At 37.9% G+C, this 19676-nt stretch overlaps 2 protein-coding genes across 3 annotated transcripts; one reads left to right on the top strand and one right to left on the bottom strand.

Moving 5' to 3' along the window:
* Window positions 1–1235: 1235 nt before the first annotated feature.
* Window positions 1236–8386, bottom strand: L2HGDH (L-2-hydroxyglutarate dehydrogenase). 2 transcript variants are annotated; one of them, XM_074093053.1, is made up of 5 exons: window positions 8225–8386; window positions 7972–8131; window positions 6997–7866; window positions 5212–5432; window positions 1236–3974 (listed from the first exon to the last, which is right to left on the bottom strand). In XM_074093053.1, exons 2-5 carry the CDS (start codon window positions 8043–8045, stop codon window positions 3787–3789), a joined length of 1353 nt encoding a protein of 450 aa, XP_073949154.1. In that variant the 5' UTR covers window positions 8046–8131; window positions 8225–8386; the 3' UTR covers window positions 1236–3786. The 2 variants fall into 2 exon arrangements, with proteins under 2 accessions (XP_073949154.1, XP_073949153.1); XM_074093052.1 differs by having other exon boundaries at window positions 7972–8386.
* Window positions 8387–8797: 411 nt separating this feature from the next.
* LOC141431834 (GRIP and coiled-coil domain-containing protein 1-like) lies at window positions 8798–19303 on the top strand. The gene is given in 13 exon segments (XM_074093050.1): window positions 8798–9145; window positions 10410–10505; window positions 11286–11395; window positions 12562–12707; window positions 12793–12875; window positions 12968–13140; window positions 13564–13780; window positions 14160–14282; window positions 14285–14550; window positions 14959–15162; window positions 15689–15798; window positions 16331–16408; window positions 17489–19303. Coding segments are annotated over 13 exon segments (1875 nt in total). The 5' UTR covers window positions 8798–9060; the 3' UTR covers window positions 17673–19303.
* The last annotated feature ends 373 nt before the right edge of the window (window positions 19304–19676 follow it).

The raw sequence follows: 19676 nt of genomic DNA, 5'->3' as shown, positions 1-19676 counted from the left end.
CCTAAACTTGGAATATTCCGTACAAAGTACGAAATCCTCATAAAAATATTACTTAGTTTTTTCGTAATGGCCACGGAACCCTATTTCAGGCGTGTCCGACACGCTCTTGGCCGGTTTTTTAAAGTCTTTATGCTTACTGAGGCATACTGCAATTTGTTTAATTGTTAGTCATTCTGCAATTCAAGGTCCTTATGGACCCGTGCCTATTAAAGCGGCTATAATAATACATCCATCAATGTCAATGTATTATGGCTCAAAAGATACGGCCCTGGTCATAGCCGGATTTAGAGGTCTAGAGGCCTTGGGACAACGAAGGAGTGGATGCAAAAAATAGTTGTATTGTCATCCAAACTACATTTCCGTACCTTTAATAAAATAAAAGCTTGTAAAATGGTTCAAGGGGTGCCCCGTCCCACGTCTCTTCTGTGTGGCTTGTGTCTTACCCTTACTAACTTAATGTAAATGTTTTTATTTATTTTATTTATTAATTAAGCAAATTAGTATTGGACAAAAATATCAATCAATTGTTCATGCATAAGAATAAGGTTGTATTGTATAGTTTAAAATCAAATACCAAGGAATTTGTGTGCAAAGAAAACTTATTTTAAATGTCTTCCTTATGTAATAACAGTGGGTTTTGAAGAGGAATTAAATTATTTATGTACAGAGTTTTTGTCTTTATTATTTTACCACTTTCTTGTATCTAGGGTTATTTTTCAGAGGGGCCTTGCCTGGATTTTTGTGTGAAGATATCAGGTATTATAGAATTTTGAATTGGTAGCCCAACATCCTGGGGTGGGCACTATAGACCATACTGGTAGGTATGGAGATAGTTTGGGACTCAGCTAAGATAGTATTTATCCCGGAAAATTCCATAAACGAATATTCTTGGCAGACAGAGTTGCGAACAACAGCTAGAAAAAAAAATTAACGGCCAAGCTACTGAAATAGCGAATGATGCTCTACCGTTGGCACTTCACTCGGTATACCTTTGAAACATTTGCGTGTACGAAAGAGATGTACTATTTCATTTATAGCATAAACGATATGGAGATTCCAATAGCGCAACGCGAAAACACAACGCCAAGTGAAGTGTCACCTTAACGGCCTTGATATTCAGGATGTTTGTGTTCCAACTATCTGCTGATTTTACAACAACTTAGAGAAACATGTTCCGATATCTTTGAGCATTTTAGCCACTCCTTATATTTAATTCTGATTGTACAAGACAAAAATAAAATTATATGAATCTAAAAAACATGTTTATTCATTACTATTATTATATAACAAGTTTTTAACATTCAATGGAATAATTTAAATAGATCTGTTTTTGCCGTAGCACCATACTTTTACGCTTAAATTAAGTTTTAAAAATATGATTCATATTCAAGTGTTTTGTACAAAAATAACGATTTAATTTACATTCTCATATATATTTTAATTTCATTATAATTTATTCTAAACTCTTGATTAGCCACCATTTATTACAAGTCTGATACATTACCTAAATTCGACATAATTTTCTGATTCTCTTGAAAATACAGGAAATAAAATTATATAAAATAAAACGAATAAAAAAGTACTATTTACAAAAAGCAATAACGTTAACTATAAATGAAGCTAGCACGCTTGTCCTTTTCGCACAGTGTATCCCTTTCTTGCAGGCTAATTAGACAGATGCACAAACGATGTAGTGGTAACTCATGCTAGCAGAGCGCAAATTACGTATTCTTTAGTAGTAAATATGGCTTAGAAAATGACTATATATCTACTCGTCTAAATTGATTTTTGTTTTGTTGGATGCAGGGCTTGAAATAGATACCAAAAATATGGGCATATTGCTTGAAACAAGAACAAGACCAGTACTGGTTTAAAGCATCTGTTGTATCACTTGCAGGCCTTTGTTACCATTGTCAAAAAAAAAAATTAGAAATAATTATTAGTGCCCAATTCGTCGGATTCTGGTTTCGTCGGAATTTTTCAGTTGAACAAAACTATGGAAATATCGTGGCTTTACTCATATTACTACTAAAAGGTAGACTTACATTTACAAAAAAGGCACAGTCGAACAAATTGAATCATGACCCAGGGTGGAACCTTTGTGCTACTAATGTCATGTTGACATTTTATACTTTTGTCAAGGAAAACATAGTGAAATTGATTATTAAAAGGTTCCACCGATAACGATATCGGATCGGATAATCTGAAAGCGCTCTAATGCGGGCGAAGACGCGGGTTAAAGCTAGTAAAATATAACCGAACGCTTTCTTTACCTAACTGATTTTATTGCATACTAGTGTCATTTTTTCCGACGAAACAAGAATCCGATGAATCGAGAACTAGTCAAAATATTATATTACCGAGATACTTAAGCTCTTGTGAGACATGCATGATATAAAATTAAATAATTAAACTGCTCTGAAACACCGAATCTAGTCAGGCCTTGCTCGGACTTATTAATCTTGAATTGAGCCATTTAATAATAAAAAAAAATTCCGCCTCCGTACCTTACCTACTCAGTTTTCACGATAAAATCGTCAATGTACAATGCTGTTCTAAATCAATCGTAATCTTCATTTAAAACTGGTATAAATATGAAAAAATCGAGTAAAAAATATGACATATCTAAATCTTAAAGTAAAATAAAGATAAAATAACATTGTTTTGGATTTGTGCTTTAGTCAGACAGTCGAAATGGCCACCAAGGCAGTTTTTATCCCTTTACGTGATGGAAGAAGGTGCGTGGCGCCCGGGCACAGGATTCTACAGGGCGCCAGCACAACCAACCAACAAATATACCTGCCAACTTTTAAAAAGAATACTTTTTTTACTAGCAAGGTGTAGGCTGATTATCGCACCCCAACACCAAATATGGTTAAGACTACCCAGTCGGCCATTATTTTAAGAATTGCGTAAACCAGGAATGGCGAACTCATATCACGCATACCATTTTCGGCACGCTACAAAATAATTGTCCTTATAGTAATCATCGAATGTAGGAGCGGAATTCTCATAGCAAAAATCAAATGCCACGTGGGATTGACCATTGTGTTTTATCGACTATTCCAGTTATCGATTTTTCGCATGTTACCGACCTTTAACATTATTCTGTAACATTTGACCTCTCTGATAATGATAATTCATTGATAGTTTTATTTTTGTCCATGAAATCACTAAGAATCTTTAGTGGCAAGTCATAGCCAGATTCATCATCATCATCATGTCAGCCGAAAGACGTCCGCTGCTGTACATAGGCCTCCCAAAAGGCTCTCCACTCAGGCCGGTCTTGTGCCAGACCGCTAGCCAGATTGATTTTATAAAAAAATAAAATAAAAATTTGACCTTGAAAGGTTCGCCATCCCTGGAGTAGACTTAGCATAAAGCTGGGTATCTACTACAGCTGTTTCTAGTGAATACGCAGTCTAAGAGTGATTTTGCACTACGTCCGAACCCGATCCGGATCAGTGGAAATACGGTCCCATGCAGTTGTAGAACTATTTGTCTGGTAGTTCACCGAGGTATATTTAAAGATTGCCAGTTAGCTTTGCCGCCCCATTATGTTACGGCAAAGTATTTCATTTAAGAAAAAAAAAACCTGCAATAGGTGGCTTCGCCCTGGCAGTTTACGCACTGGATCCGAGAGGAATCGGACGACTGAATCATATAAAAAGTTAGTTCTACAACTGCCTCGGACAGTATTTTCACTGATTCAGATCGGTTTCGGATAGGACGTAGTGGGAAACCCCTCTAAAACTGCAAGAATTCGAGTAGAAAAAACACGTAACATTACTTCGAACTTGCACTAGTTTTGTTGGACAGTTTGAACTGGTCGTCCATTTTGTCGGCGATCATTTTGGCTATCGCAAGGGAGGAGGTGGCGCCGGGCGAGGGCGCGTTCCGACAGTGGAGCACCCGGCTGCCTATCGCGCCTGAGCCCGGTTGGGAGTCGAACACGAAGTCCTCTATTAGCGTGCCTGGAATTATAAGGAGTTCAGTTATTATTATTATATTTAGCCTATAACTGCGTCTCACTGCTGGGCAAAGGCCCTCTCCTCTTAACTTCCGGAGTTCAGTTACACATTTTAAATATTTGGGTAAATATTCAGTGTTTCTGCAGAGTTTTTTGTCGTTACTTTCGTTTCGGTAAGTATTATTGAAAGAGATGATGCTCGGGGTTAATTTTTTATGAAAGGTAAAGACAATACCGATGCTAAATGTAGCGTGATAGTATGGCTAATAAAAGATGAACCACAGAATAAGTAGGTAATAGTACAAACACAGAAGCTCCTCTGCCCTACAAAAGTGACGATTAGGCATAAGAATCTTGCCTACTTTATGCTTCTGTCTATCGCATCCCTATTGGAAAATAAGTAATTATTTAAAACGATATGTTGAACATTGTAAGGTATACAAATATTTTTGAGAAAAAATTTCTCTTCAGAAACTCAATTTGTATTGACTAGTTCTGAAAAGGATATTAGTATCAAAACACACAAACCCATCTATCACCACCACCACACTACACTGCAGCTTCGGCCAGTTCTGTATCGCATGTCAACCCACACATAATATTAGCGTCAAGTCAACCGAGTCACCTCTGTGGCCTGACGAATGCTGAGTGGATTCCATTTTCATAACAAACGTATTTAAAATAAGTAATAAATAAATATCATGGGACACTTGACACCAATTGACCTAGTCCCAAACTAAGCAAAGCTTGTACTATGGATACTAGGCAACGGATAAACATACTTATGTGGATAAATACATACTTAAATACATATTGAACATCCAAGACCCAAGAACAAACATTTGTATTATTCATACAAATATCTGCCCCGGCCGGGAATCAAATCCGGAACCTCAAGCTTCGTAGTCAGATTCTCTAAACACTTGGCTATCCGGTCGTCGATTAAGATAGTTATTGGAATATTCGTTACTTCCTATTGATTATGTTAGTTATGAAATAAATGGTTCTTATTCATAGTCTTATTCTTAAAATATTACTAACCTACAAATTCAGTCACTGCATCTAAAAACTCTTTTTTCTGTTTGAATAAGGTTTCCCTCTCTGCATGTTTTCGTTTGAATTTGCTTATCATGGTGAAAATAATCTGTTGCACACCACTATTGTCTTAGTTTGGGACTAGGTCAATTGGTGTCAAGTGTCCCATAATATTTATTTATTTAGTTCATTAAATCAAATCTCACCATCACTACCCATAGCCTGTGCCCTGACCCCCGAAGGCCCGGCCTCCACGTCAGCTGTGGTCAGCGACAGCACAAATTTCCTCAGCTGGGCGACTTGGAGTGGCACCAGCCAGGACCGAGCCATCTCCTTCATCCCGAACCCTGCGTACTTCATGGCAACCTTGCGGAAACCATGGAAGCGGAATATCTCTTTGAGCTCCTGCATATTGATGTCTCCCCATCTGAAAAATTATTGATTCATGCGTTAGTTTACTATATACTTAAGCATTTATATATTTCAGGGGGGGTTAAAATAAATATTTTTTTGTAGCAAGTTGTAATTAAGTTAAAAAGTTTTTGGCAAAAAAAAAACATTTTTAGTAAGTAAGTACAAGCTTTTTTTAACTGACTGTACTTGTATTGTTACCCAAACTATATTTGCATACCAAATTTCACGTCTATGCCACGTTGAAGAGTCACTGGATGTCACTACCAGATTATTGTATTGTCACGCAATTTACACCAGTATAGCAAATATCAAGTCAATCCAACTACTGGAAGTTGTTTAACTTGCAAGATTTGATTACAGACAGACAGACAGGCAATGGGATAGGTGAAACTGAATAAAAGCTTGTAATAGTTCTTTATTTGTTCATTTCAATAATTCATTTGTTAATCTTATCTAAAGGAGTTAAACTTCAAGTGATATAATTAAACAACTAATGACCATTCAAAATCAAAGAATGTTTTTCATAATATCAGTCGACGGCATAGTTCCCAGGAGTTTGCTGAATGGCCAGGCTCAAACGCTGGTGGAAATAGCTACCTGCCTTCTGGTCGTCAGTCGTTTTTACCAGGCTCAAAAAATCCTCTTACGAGCTCACGCCTGGACCCCATGGACCTAATTCCTATCTCAAACGGCAATATGTTACTATGTCCTAAACAGTTGTTATTGTTTTTGTGGTATTTTCCGCTTAAAAATACGGAAACCTACAGTATAGGTGGCCTGACACACTTGATTTAGTTGTCTAGGCCTGAATGAACTATTTCATAACATTTGTTGTGCTCTTATCAGCAATCAGCGTCACAACTAAAGATAATAGAAACAGAAATATAAATAAAAGATAACATTGATGCTATCAATTCTCATCACATAATTTTTATGTAATAATTATTGTGTAATTGTTTGAAACTTTAAACATTTATGAATAGGTACATTACATGTGCCATAGGTTCAGGGTGAATATATCCCACAGTAATATTTTATCACCTTTATAAATCGTCCAGAATGCTATGTCATCAACATACAATTGTTAAAGTGACACTTTTCTAACTCAGCCACATTCTTATGTTATGTTGTCAATATCCTGTTTTGTTTACATTACTGTATGGCCCACAGTGGTAACTCGCCCACATTTTTATATAGGCAGTGTGGACTGCAGGGCTACTACGAAACTCGAAGTTCGTGTCTTGCGGTCCCTCTGACACTTATAACTAATACTATTTAATACGAGAGTGAGAGAGACGGTACAATACGAACTTCGAGTTTCGTAGTAGCCCTGCTGATGCCAATTCCAACTTGTCCATATTTATCAGACAGGTTCAATGAAAAAGGATGTACTCGTAATAATGTTGATAGTGCACAACTTCGTATTTGTCAACCCAGAATGAACGGCAATAAGTCAAAACCTAAACACTAATTACATGAGTATGAGTATTGTAGTAATTGCAAATTACATTACATGAAGTGTTTGAATTATAAGGAAGTGTAGACTTATGAGTATAAATAAAAATAGTTATACTTACTTGTAACCTTCTTTTGCAAAAGCCAAAATAGCATTTGGCCCAACAATGATTCGTCCATCTATCCTTGGAGTCAAATGGACTCCAAGGAAGGGGAACCTAGGGTCAGGTACGGGATAAATGTTAGCTTTGACTATATCACTCTTTTCTTTAACTATGTACAAATATTCTCCACGGAATGGTATTATCTTTGGTTCTTCCGGACATCCTGTTAGCACAGCAATAGTGTCTGAGTGAAGACCACAACATGTCAGCACATGTGAAGCTCTAACTTCTTGTCCTTTTTCATCAGTTATTATTATAGGATAGTCAGAGTCTTGAGCTTCGGCAAACTTTCTAACTTCGAAGTTTAAATATTTGTGGCCACCTCTCTCAACAAAGTCTTCCACAAAAGATTCAGTAACTTTGCCCCAGTTTACAATACCGGTATGCGGGGACCAAATACCTTGGAGCCCTTCGCAGTGCGGTTCGATTTCTTTCATCTGCTGTTTGTCCATCAGTTCCATATCTTTGACGCCATTCCGTTGTCCCCTTTCATACAGATTTAAGAGACGGGAAACCTCTGATCGTTCAGTAGCCACAATTAATTTGCCACATTTTAAGTATGGTATATTTTTCTTGTCACAGTATTCATAAGCTAAAGCGTGGCCTTGAACACAAAGCTTGGCTTTCAAAGAGCCAGGCTTGTAGTAAATGCCTGCGTGGATCACTCCACTGTTACTCCCGCTCTGATGATGAGCCACTCGGTGTTCCTTTTCAAGCAGCGCAATTTTAATATCAGGGTATCTTATTAGGAGTTCTCTAGCTGATGCTGCGCCAACTATACCTCCGCCAATAACAACCACGTCATATTTAGATCCTTTGCTAAACGACCTGAAATGAATGACTATAAATTTCAAGGTTCAACTTAGTAGAAACTACTTTGAATATACACTATTTTTTAAAGCAATATAGAGCCAAAATAAATAACGGACTTACCGAACATTACGAGTGCCAATAACAGCACTGTATCCCTTCGTTAGTAAACATTTGCTTATGATAGAATTAGACATCTTCGGGTAAAAGTATGTTTCGTTCTAGATAAAATACCTACTACGCTTCAGATTTGGTTGTAACTCATAATTCACCGCCACTCGAACTATAGATTGATAAGATTGTATGTAGATAAGGACCCAATTGACGAGATTATTTATCCCATTAACACTTGCTAAATAAATTATTCCGCACTGACCGCACTTGTAGTTGCCCAACAATTTCGGAGGCTAGTGTAACGACGTTGTTACACGTTGGGATTAAATTTGAAATTGTTTTTTTTCTTAATTATTTCGTCTAATTAGCGGTAGTTATCAATGGAATGTGGTATTAATTAAATGTGATCATGCATCGCCATCTATGCTATGTACCTTATGTACGTATGATACAATTACAATGTGATCATGTCACAGACTAATAAAGAGATACCCATGTCATGACCCCCGTGTGTGTTGATGTGTAAACGCAGTTTTAATAAAATAAGATTACACCACAGACAGATTACTAATATTATCTGACAGATGCGTTTCGCTCTTTCTACGCGTTCACCCATGTCATCGCACCATCGCGAAGAGTATTTAAGATTAGCACAATGATTGATAAAACATTTTTAGATTAAAAATAACTTCAAGGATTGTATTCGAGTAACTCACTCTAAATTCGCTTTAAACAAAATTCCTTGTTACTAAATCAGTTGTTTTGTATTTTTCAGAGATTACGTTGGTCGAGTGATCGAAACTCTGACATTTGACATTGACTAAAAAAAACATTTCATATGACATATTGTGTTTCATGTCATCAGTGTCATCACGTAGCTAGCTCTTTTACTTGTTTTCGTAAGATACAATAGTTCTGTTTTATAATATCGGCAATATAATGTTGCTTTAGCAAGTGCATTCAACTCAACACTATTTAACCTAATTTCTGGGTGGCTTTGAATTATCGACATCTATGGACCTTACGGCACATAGATGTCAATGCTTTGAATGATAATATCACTTACAAAGTTTCCGTATGTTGATCGTATAATTCACGATGGAGTCGTTATCAAAACAGGAGTTAATATCTACTATAACTAAGCAAGCGGATCAGATTAAACGCTATGAATCAAGACTTAGAGGTACGTATATTTCCCTGTTTTTCATCATTAGTGATAGAACCATGAGATGATGATGATGAATAAGGAACCATAAGGCTGCATTTCCACCAAAGATATGTGACGATGTGTTGCGAGGAATGTTTTTCACGAACCAATAGAAACACTTCATTTACCTATCCTCGCACAGCACATCTTTAGTGAAAACAGCTGAGCGGACGAAACTATGACGACACGATATGACAAAACGAAATGATACTATGTTAGCATTGTGGGAAGCAAAAGAAAACTAATTATACATTTGGGTCAGTTAACTTTTTATTGTATCTGGTTGCCATTGTAATGTCTCCTGAGTCACTTAATAAAAGTATGATTTAATGGGGTCCAAATCCACTAAAAGTAATGATTTGTGGCAGTTTTAAGGCTCCTTTGTAGCTCATCTCCTAAGCATGCAAGTACAGATCTAGTGAACAATGTTTTTCCCTTTTTTTTTGGATAAGTTCGTATTTATCTTGCTTCTCAGTGGGGGTTCAGTAAACTTCAGTAAGTTAGTTGAGAAAGCAAGATAAAAACGAACTTTTCGGACAAAATACATGGCAATACATTATTCAATAGATCTGTAGTATATATCAGGGATGTTACGGAGTTCCGATTCTATTTCCATTTAGTCGGAACTTACGTTTTATATTAAACATCGTTTTCTGTTCCGGTTCCGTTACTTTTGAAATGGAAGTTATATCAGGTGTCAATGCTTACCGCGGCAACTGGACATGAGACCCGTAGATCAAAAACAAACAGAAGGCTAAATTATGTAACGTTTCTGACACTTGCAATCACAATTTTATGACAGTTTTTGTATTTGAAAACTATTACTTGATTGTGGTCGCGAGTGTCAGACACGTTACGCAATAGACTCTCAGGTTTAGTAGACCTACCCTTAATATCTCGTCCACCTATCACTCAGGCTCTCGTTCCGGTTCTGTTTTCGGTTCCGATTCCGTTTCTGGTTCTGATAAACTAAATCGAAAACATCTGGTTCCGCTTTAGGTTCCGATAAAACCACATTTGTTACATCCCTGGTATATATTGCAAACATTTTTCTAAAAAAGTGTATGACTGGTGTCACTTAGGTCACGGGACAGAATAACAACACTAAAATGTTGATTGACCCATTTAACTCTCTCTGAGCTGAGTTCAACGTAATAGAAATGGTGATTGTGATGAACATCAAAGAGTTTAGATAACAACCCTACAAGAAGTTAAAGTTTGAAGTTTTTTCTCCTTATAGATGTTGTTGCTGCTTACAAAGGATTGGCGAAGGAGAAGGAAGCTTTGGAAGTTAGTCTCAAAGCCTTAAACAAAACAGAAAGCACCAGCGAAGGAGGTAGACTACAACTATTAAGACTTGAATACCAAACATACCACAACAGTACCTGAGGTCAATCAACTTATGTCTCTTGAGTCACTCATTAAAAATATGGTTTCATGGGGTACAAACCCATCAAAACTGTTGTGGCTGTTATATTAAGTCAATCTCTTCATTGCTCATTGTTCAGTAAAGATACATAACAGATAAATATTTTTTTTAAGCACCTGTATTACGGTAGTTTCATGTTCAAAACCTGTATCACTGTTGGTTCCTGAATCACAAGACAGAACAACAACACTTAAAAGTTTTTTGACCCACCTGCAACTTTACAAAGAATTCATATCCCTATCCACCACCACCACACTACACTAACGCGTTTCGAACTCAACCAAAGTTCATCCTCAGAGCAAGATAACTGTTTACCATGCTACCAGATGTTAGACTTACGAACTAAAACAAACATTTAATTTTGTCTTGTAAGTCCCCAAGTAGCAAATTTATTTTCTTGAACAAACTAACCACAAATATTTTACAAACTTTAACCGCCACTTAAAACTACCTTCAAAATTAATCTATTTACTTTATGGCATGTAGCCATAGCCATAGTAGGGAGAAGAAATTAAATTTACCAGTTCATCCATTAATAATAGATCCCATACTGTTATACCAAATTATTTCCATGCAGAGACATTCAGATGCCAAATAAATAAATAAAAAAAGTCTAATGGTTAATGTGAGTAAAGCCACGCTTAAACGCTAGTTTGTGAAATATACAAAGCTTTGTGTTTCCCACAGTGACTGATGACTCTGTGGCAGCTCTCACAGAGTCTCTATCAACTCTAACGGCAGAGAAATCTCGAATGGAAGAGGCTTTCCAAGCCGACAAGAAGGTTACAAGAGAAAAGGTATGAAATATTATTGATTGTTTGCTATGGGCATGTGTGTCAAAAGTGTCTTGTGAGTTGTTACATTACTGTTGCTAGCCATAGGTAAATTTTGACGTGGTAAGAGGCTTATCACACTTGCGATTTGCGGGCGAGTTGAAAGCGAGGCAAACGCGCTGCGAGCTGCGAGTTTGCCGCGTCTAGAGCTGGAACGCCATACTAAATTTCCCGCTAGTACAGGATACAAAATTCAGAGCTATTGTCAAGAAGACATTAATATCTCAGGCATATTATATATTTTTTTTTTATATCATGGACAGGGATATTTGGAAATAATTCTGATCCATATTGGCGATCCCTTTATTCAAATAGCGAACCTTCTGTGTTAAAAATAAAGTTGTGTTAAATACTTGTGCTGTATAGATATCATTTAACTAATAAGATTGTAAATCTGTTTAAAAAAAATACCTTGTTGAGTTTCTTGTCGGATTCTTCTCAACAGAGGTTTTTCTGAACCGGTTGGTAGATTTTTTTTGTCATTCATATTAAGTGAATAAAGAAAAGATATAAGTATTTTGACTTTTGACTTTGAGTAAGCAGTGAATTTGCCGCAAGCGCGTATCGCGGCAAAAATTTAATTTTTAATACAAGCTTTTTTTGCTGACTGTACTTTTTGTTGACTGTACTTGCATTGTTACCCAAACTACATATGCATACCAAACATCAAGTCGATGCCATTGATCGTTGAAGAGTTCCGTCCTGCGGAGACCATCCTGGCCGGACTACCAGGATGTCACTACCAGATTATTGTATTGTCACGCAATTTACATAAGTATGCCAAATTTCAAGGCAATCCGACAACTATAAGTGGGTCAAATTTAACTTGCAAGATTTGAGCCATACATATAGGTACATACATTGAACATACATTGCAAGTTAATAAAGCTTTTAAAAATGAAAACTACTTTTGTCCCTTATTTCTAGTAGCCTTTCGCGACTCGTCCGGATCGCAACTCTTCCTGTTCGCATAAGGGACTCGTTCATAATTCCTGCCGTTAGCAAATCAGCCCGAGTTGTCATATCGTCTCTTTTGCAGTCGATGTGATAACAGGATGATCTGCGAACGGGTCCGTACGCGACGGAACCAAGTTTTCTTTTAATAAAAACTTGTCTAATGTTCTCTCCAGTATGAAAACATGATCTACACTCTAAGAGAGGAAACAAAAGCAATGATCCAACAGCATCAAGCAGAAGTCAATAACCTGAAAGCAAAGATAGCATATGAAATCCAGGAAAGAGAGAACGAGAGAGCTGATCATGCTGCCATGTTGAAGTAAGTATTTTTTACATATTATTTAGTGCCAATAAACATCTTTGTAAAGTTCTAAAATGAAGTTCTATCATTTAATTATTTACAGAGAATTACATATCAAAATCAATACGGAAAGAAAATCCAAAGAGAAGCTAGAAGACAAAGTTGGACTCTCAACCGAAGCTCAATGTAAGTTTTGTTTCTCCCCCTTTTTCACCACCACTCAACTAAATAGACCACTTAATATATCTTTTGCCATAATTTGTTATTTATTTTGTTAGCGTCTCAAGCGGAATTAGAGAAGCGTGTCCGCGACTTGAGTAGTTCTTTGGAAGCGGCGCAGAGACGGTTGCAGCGAGCGGAGGCGCGGACAGTGGAGACTCCGGCTCTGCTGGTGCGGCTACAGAACAAGCTGGCTTTGGTCGAGCAGTCGCACTCAGTCGCTATCAGAGAGGTAACAGGAAGCAACTCAAATAGGTTAGAGAAGCGGGTCCACGACTTGAGTAGTTCTTTGGTAGCGGCGCAGAATGTTGCAGCGAGCGGAGGCATGGACAGTGGAGACTCAACGGGACAGAGACGGTTGCATCAGAAGTCACCAACCAAGCCAATTTGGAAAATGAATATTTAATTTTCCGTTTGGTCGTGTTTAAATTTGAACAAGAATTAAGTAAAAAACCGACTGCATTAAAAAACTTTGTGAAAATTTAAAAGTAAAAAGCGACTAGTAGTGTAGAGCTTTGTTCAGTAACGTAAAGTTTTTTATTAATAAATATAAATATCTCAGGATGAAGGCATTACTGTCATTTATATTAGGAACGTATTTGTTTAGATTTCTGTGACTGCACACCATTCCTAATCAACCCATTCTGCAAACCAGGAGCAAATCAAAGTGAAACGTGCAGAGGAATCCGCTCGAAAAATCTGCGCACGCCAAGAAGAGAGGGTAGCTCTGCTAGAAGGCAGAGTGGCTGAGCTGTCTGCCACCGTCGGGGAGTATGATGCGAGGAGGCGGCGCGACCAACAACTCATACAGCAGTTGCAGGACGCCATGAATGGAAAGCTGGTTGGGGAGATACGTGCCAGTGTTGCTAGTGGTAAGAAGATTTAGTTGATTTAGGCGTTACATTGCGGAGGTCCATATCAACACACTAGTAACCTTTTATACGGCAAGCTGCGTTTGTACGACATACAAACAAACATACATTCAAATATTTTAAATGGCTATCCGGCGGATGTGCCCTTTTTACGGCGCTTAACCATAACCGCTTATAACCATTTTTTAAACAATAACGTTCCTAAACAAATAAATAAATAAAATTGTCCTAACAGCCCTGTCACCCATCTAAGCCGTTGTGCCTTGTAGTATCTGGCAATCTTCCTCAAACTAATCTATTGTGACATAATACCTAACTACAAGACTGCGGAATCTACTTGTGACCAATTCAAATCAATACCCCACTTCTATAATTTCAGAAGAGCCTCAACAAAAAAGTGAGACTGACAACGAGAAACTAGCAGACAGTGAATACCTACAGACCTTAATAGACAAAATACACATCCTCAAAAAGGAGTTAGTGGCCGAAAACGAGAAACTAGGGAACCCATCGACTTGACATCCATTTTCAAAATGGACGGCTACGAAAACGTACACACCAAGTGTATAGAGGAGTTTGAAAATCTGAAGCTGGAATTTGAGAAGTATAAAGCGCAGAATGTCAAAAAGGATGAGAGTGGGGATGTGAAGAACGAGATAGCTAATTTGAAGAGTGAGAGACTGTTGCTGAAGGAGAAGTTGGAGACTTACGGAATGATGCTGGAAGACGAAAGGTTGGATAAAGCAGATACAGTAAAAGCTTGCGAAGAGGTACAGTATATTTTTCAAACTGTAGTTATACACTGCCCTAAAATAGAGAAAGGACCCATACTTTAATATTACTCATCTCTTGTATTAGTGTATGTGGTATAGTAGGCATCATGTTGAGGAATTGGATTCGATTCCCAACCCCAACTTATTTTGCTACCTTCATATGGGTGTAAGATGAAAAGTTTATTCACTGTTCATTACTTTTCTGTTATAAAATAATACTTAGTTCTTGTAGTAACGAAAACCACATATTTTTACCAAGGTGTAGAGTTCGTGAAGTTAAGGCTTGTAGAGTTTGAATAAATAGTGTTAGAATAGAAGCTTGGTTTGGCTATTTTTGCAGTGCAAGCCATAGTCTCGTCTTGGCAACATTTTACATGAAAATGTTTTTGTTGGATTCTTTCGCAGAAACTGAAAACCCAACAAGACTACCACAAGGAAATAGTTGCTGATCTGAAGACTCGTATCCAGAGCTTGGAAAAGCAAGTGGTCACCCAGCGGGACCGATACGCGGCGTTACTGGACGAGACTGACAGCTACATACGCGCCAAGAATGACCGCTCCAGGAAAGTCAGCGTGGAGAATTATAAGGAAGGACATGGGTTGTTGACGGTGAGGTTCAACTGCTATTGCTTAAGTTTTGCGGGTAGGACCTGAGCAAGGTCCGCCTGGAATGCTTGCACCGTCTTACTCGCCAATCCTGCCACCAAGCAGTGATTCCCAGTAGTAGTGTTGATTGAATTAGGCATCCTGGAGAGTGAGAGAAGCGCGAGTTAGGTAATCATCATTCTAGCCGCTAGATCTAGCCTTTGCGGGGCCCAAATTTGAGCTTCTCTGCTTGAGAGAATATAGGTTAAAATACGAGGCCGCACGGCTCTCGGCGAGTTAAGTACCCAAATAAATGCTCTGACAATTTTTAAACACCTTCCTATCAAATTAATATGTCGATGAAACTGAATTTTAAGGTTGATAGACACGTCTTATCGACATTGTTTTCTGACATGTCTTCGATAATCAACTTTAGCGTGGGTATGTCTGTCTGTCTGTGTGTGTGTGTCAGACCTGTGGTAAAACGATACTTATTTACTTTTTATCCTGCTATTCCCAAGAGATCTCTGAATGAGTGTAATGTTTGCAGGACGTGATGGCACCGCCGCATATGCTCCACTATGCGCACGAGTTGGCCAGAAAGGATCTCGACATATCACAGCTCAGGAAAGAGAAACATATCCTTGAGGGACAGTTCAGGTACTTAACACTGTATACAGGTTGTCTTCCAATTATTACGGAATATTTCTGAAGGTGCATCACGTTTTGGTGGGTTACTTTGACTGAACGAACCTGTACAAGTTTTTTTAACGGAATTTTTAAATGTAGTCGCTCCTTGGGCACGATCGCATTTGTACAGTCGAGTTCATAAACTTGTGAGCAAAAATTTGATCAAAAATATCTGAACACGACTTTATTGTTAACAGCGTAGAAGCGTGACTCTGACTCGGATGTTTATTCGTTCTCTTAGTTCTTGTATGCTTAGATGGGACTAGGTCAATCATCCCATATTTTATTTGTTACATTTATGTACCTGCACATATATTTATGATGCCGTCCCTGTTTATTCGAATAAACTAAACAGGGATGGCATCACACACAAGTATCTGTCGCATGAAATACCAGGTACTTATCAGAGAGCGGTGCTCACAACGATCGTGCCTTGCTTACCAATTACCAATATATGACAACTAGCGCTGGCTCCCATACATTGTTTGTGTTTTATTTTTAGGGATCACCAACGTGAGGCTACCATAGAGAAGGAGCGGTTTAAAGAAGTTGTAAGGACACTGAAAGAAGAAATTGACAGGTAATTTAAAAAATACTATTTGCTATTTTAAGACGAGGCATTCGAAATCATTACCACGCCACGCCTACCACTTCTGCCACCCGCATAGGGATAAAAAGCAAACAATAACCAACTTAGAATGGTTGAATTTCCCCGAAGCTGTCATTTCAATGTTCAATATCTCAATCTTCTCTCTCAAGTTCTCTATCTCCGTCTGTTTGAGAGCTCGATGCCTCAGACTGATAGATGGACAGACATTGGTGTCAAACTTATAACACCAACTCTCTTTTTGCGTCGGACGTCTAAGGGCTAAAATATCGATTTTGGATATCGAACGCAGTAAATCCATACAAATCTATGGATCTACCACATACATACAGTAGTTTTCCGTTCGAAGTTTTCTCTTGATTCGGAATTCCGCATGGTGGCTTGTGCGGTCTGTGTGTCATGTATTTACGGAATCCCGAATCGATATTTCAAATCGAAATTCCGAAACGGAATTCCGAGTGTATGTGGCCGCCCTAAAAGTAGGCAAAAAATTGAATGCCTTGTCTTAACAATGAGGGCTATCGCGTATGAATTCGCCACTAGAGGCGCTAGTGTAGCGTGAGGTCTCAAATGTCAAATCTCTTGAGCTACGCGGGTTTATTTATAATTAGAATAATTGGTAAATATTTTGCATATATCTGAAATTAATTATGGCAAAATGCGTTCTGAATGTCGGTGTTTCGAGACAGTTTTGTCTTTCAGAAACCTTTGTCCTCCCTTTTTTCCGAACAAAACGGGGACTATGCAACAACTGCATGCTCGATATTTTTATGGTACAGTCTAAACTTTTTTTTAAAACTGAAAGCCATACTTAAAAACCTCACGCAACAGTGCGGTATCTAGTGAGACAAAAAACGATAGCCCTCATTATCGTACTTGTACCAAATGCCGTATAGACTGAAGCGCTGACGACCGCAGTCGCATTCATCATCTCTTTCTACCCTTATCTTATGCCATGTAATAGAAGAAGTGGCGAAAACGATTGTGATTTCAAGTATGTTAGACATAAAGCCTCAGAACGACGAACTCATAAACAAAGACACTCCATTCCAGATTAAGAAGAATCCAGTCTCGCGAAGGGGCGAATCTCGAATATCTAAAGAACGTGGTGTTGTCGTACCTTACGTCGACGAACTTCGACGATCGCTCGCACATGCTCAACGCTATAGCCGCGGTGTTGCACTTCACTAAGCACGAGAAGAACCTTGTACTATCAACGCCACGCGTTGAGCTGTAGTCTTGTATTTTTAAAATGAAAGAAGATAAGGTTAAAGAAGAGAGAACTCGAGCGGCGTCATCGTAAGAGTTGCGAGCAACCGGTGGATGCAAGTGGCGAGTTGTCCATTGTGGCGTTCTAAGGGGGAAGCCTTTGTTCAGCAGTGGACGTCTTCCGGCTGATAATGACGGTGGTAATGAAGGTTAAAGAAATCTATAAATCAATAATACACCTAAGATCATATAATTTAAACTAAAATAACCTAAAACGTACAGTCAACGTCATAAATAAGTGAACACTTTTGTGCCTTGTCATTTTAACGTCATGTTTGAAAAGCCGTACGAAATTGTGTATCGACTGAAAATGACAAGTATAAAGTGTCAAATTGAATTGTGTGTATTTTGACTATGAAAATGTCAAGGTAGAAAATTGATAAGTGTATTTATGATGTTGGCTGTATTTAGGGATGGTATTTTTTCTTCACATTTAAATGGGACCAAACTGGAAGTATATACAAAAAAACAATTATCCGAATCGGTTAGTGCAAATTGTGGATTACAAACTTAACACACACCATGAATGGTTTCAAAGTCAAAGCCAAAGTCAAAATATCATTTAGGCTTTATTTATTCAATTTATATAGGCTATGACGAGCTTATGAATGTCTAAATAATCTACCACCGGTTCGGAAAAACCTCTGTTGTAGGTTCGTAGGTTTGTACAGATTTACTCACGATGTTTTCCTTAACTATAAAGCTTGTAGTAAAAAAATAATAATTTCGATAACTTAGAGAACCAGGGCTGTTAATTTATTTCTTGCAAATTTATTATTTATTTTTTGAATTTTTTTTTTTACTCTTTATACAAGGTTTCTCAAAAATCATCCAGAGTATTTCACCACATTTTGTTAGTTTCACTGAACACTACTTGATTTTTTTTTGATCATTTTTGACGAAAAGTTTAGTCCCTCCTTTGACCATAAAGAAAAAATCCTGAAAGCATTTGCTCAGGTTTTCTGTCAAATGCTGAAATATGCAGAATAAATTGTTTAGCCACTCACGTGCTTTGAGCAACTACGGTTGCCTAATATATTTTAGCAAAATGCTTCTGGCAACTGTGGTTGCCAGACATACACTGCGTCGCTGTTGCAGCGCAAGGCAAGAGCAATTCATGGCCTTTTTTTTCACGCGAGCAGCTGAGTGGGTATTTGATTTTAAATATATGATAATGTGATAGTAATGTAATAAAAAGTATTATTCAGCGTCTATGGTTACTCTATGACTTAGTACTGTGTAGTCTTTACGTTATTTGTCTTCCTAAGATATAGAAATGAAAAAAGAAAGAAATCATTTATTGCCACAAAGAAAAAAAAATGAACAGTTGAAAAAAGAAAATGAAAAAGTGTTTCGGTTACACTGGATGGAAAACCCGTATGTCCTGGCTACATACATGAAAGTGCTACTAACTAGATCTGTGTTGTAATGCGAGTAAATCACAGGTGTTGAGTGCGTGCGTGCGTGCGTGCGTGCGTGTGTGTTTGTGTGTGTGTGTGTGTCTGTGTGTGTGTGTCTGTGTGTCTGTGGGGAAACAATAATGTACAACTCGGAATGTACGCGCAATAATGTACGACGTGATAATCCGAAGCATTATTGCTTCCATTATCATGCCGTAATTATTCATGATCGCGCATTATCAGGGTAAAAATATTGCGCGCTTTGTAATGTATGTAGTGATAATGTACGACGTGATAATCTGAATCCAATCGATTCCAATGATAGACATTTTTCGCCGCGGATCGAGCGAGCCAGGAGTGAAATATAGTCGGAGCAGAACCGACCCGGCCGGGTTAGTTGAAGGCTCGCCGCTCTCGCCCTTCGTTAGGTTTTTTTTTATTTCAATCACGGAAATCGTAAGGCATGATAATCGGAAGACATAATGCTTCGGATTAACACGTCGTACATTATTGCGCGACATATTGTTCCCTGCTAGTTTGGTACGGGGTGATAATGCACGACATGATAACGG

Source organism: Choristoneura fumiferana, chromosome 10 (genome assembly GCF_025370935.1).
Source record: "Choristoneura fumiferana chromosome 10, NRCan_CFum_1, whole genome shotgun sequence".
In the NCBI taxonomy this organism is placed as follows: domain Eukaryota; kingdom Metazoa; phylum Arthropoda; class Insecta; order Lepidoptera; family Tortricidae; genus Choristoneura; species Choristoneura fumiferana.
The sequence above is the reverse complement of the archived record's forward strand: the minus strand, read 5'-3'. Positions and strand labels throughout refer to the sequence as shown.

Excerpts from the sequence above, each read along its gene's own strand:
- L2HGDH (XM_074093052.1), bottom strand. The coding sequence starts at position 8,045 with ATGTCTAATTCTATCATAAGCAAATGTTTACTAACGAAGGGATACAGT. Across the intron at positions 5,433-6,996 it reads TTTGCAAAAGAAGGTTACAA|ATGGGGAGACATCAATATGC; the intron begins GTAAGTATAACT and ends ATAATTTTTCAG. Across the intron at positions 3,975-5,211 it reads ACAGGCTATGGGTAGTGATG|GCACGCTAATAGAGGACTTC; the intron begins GTGAGATTTGAT and ends TTATAATTCCAG.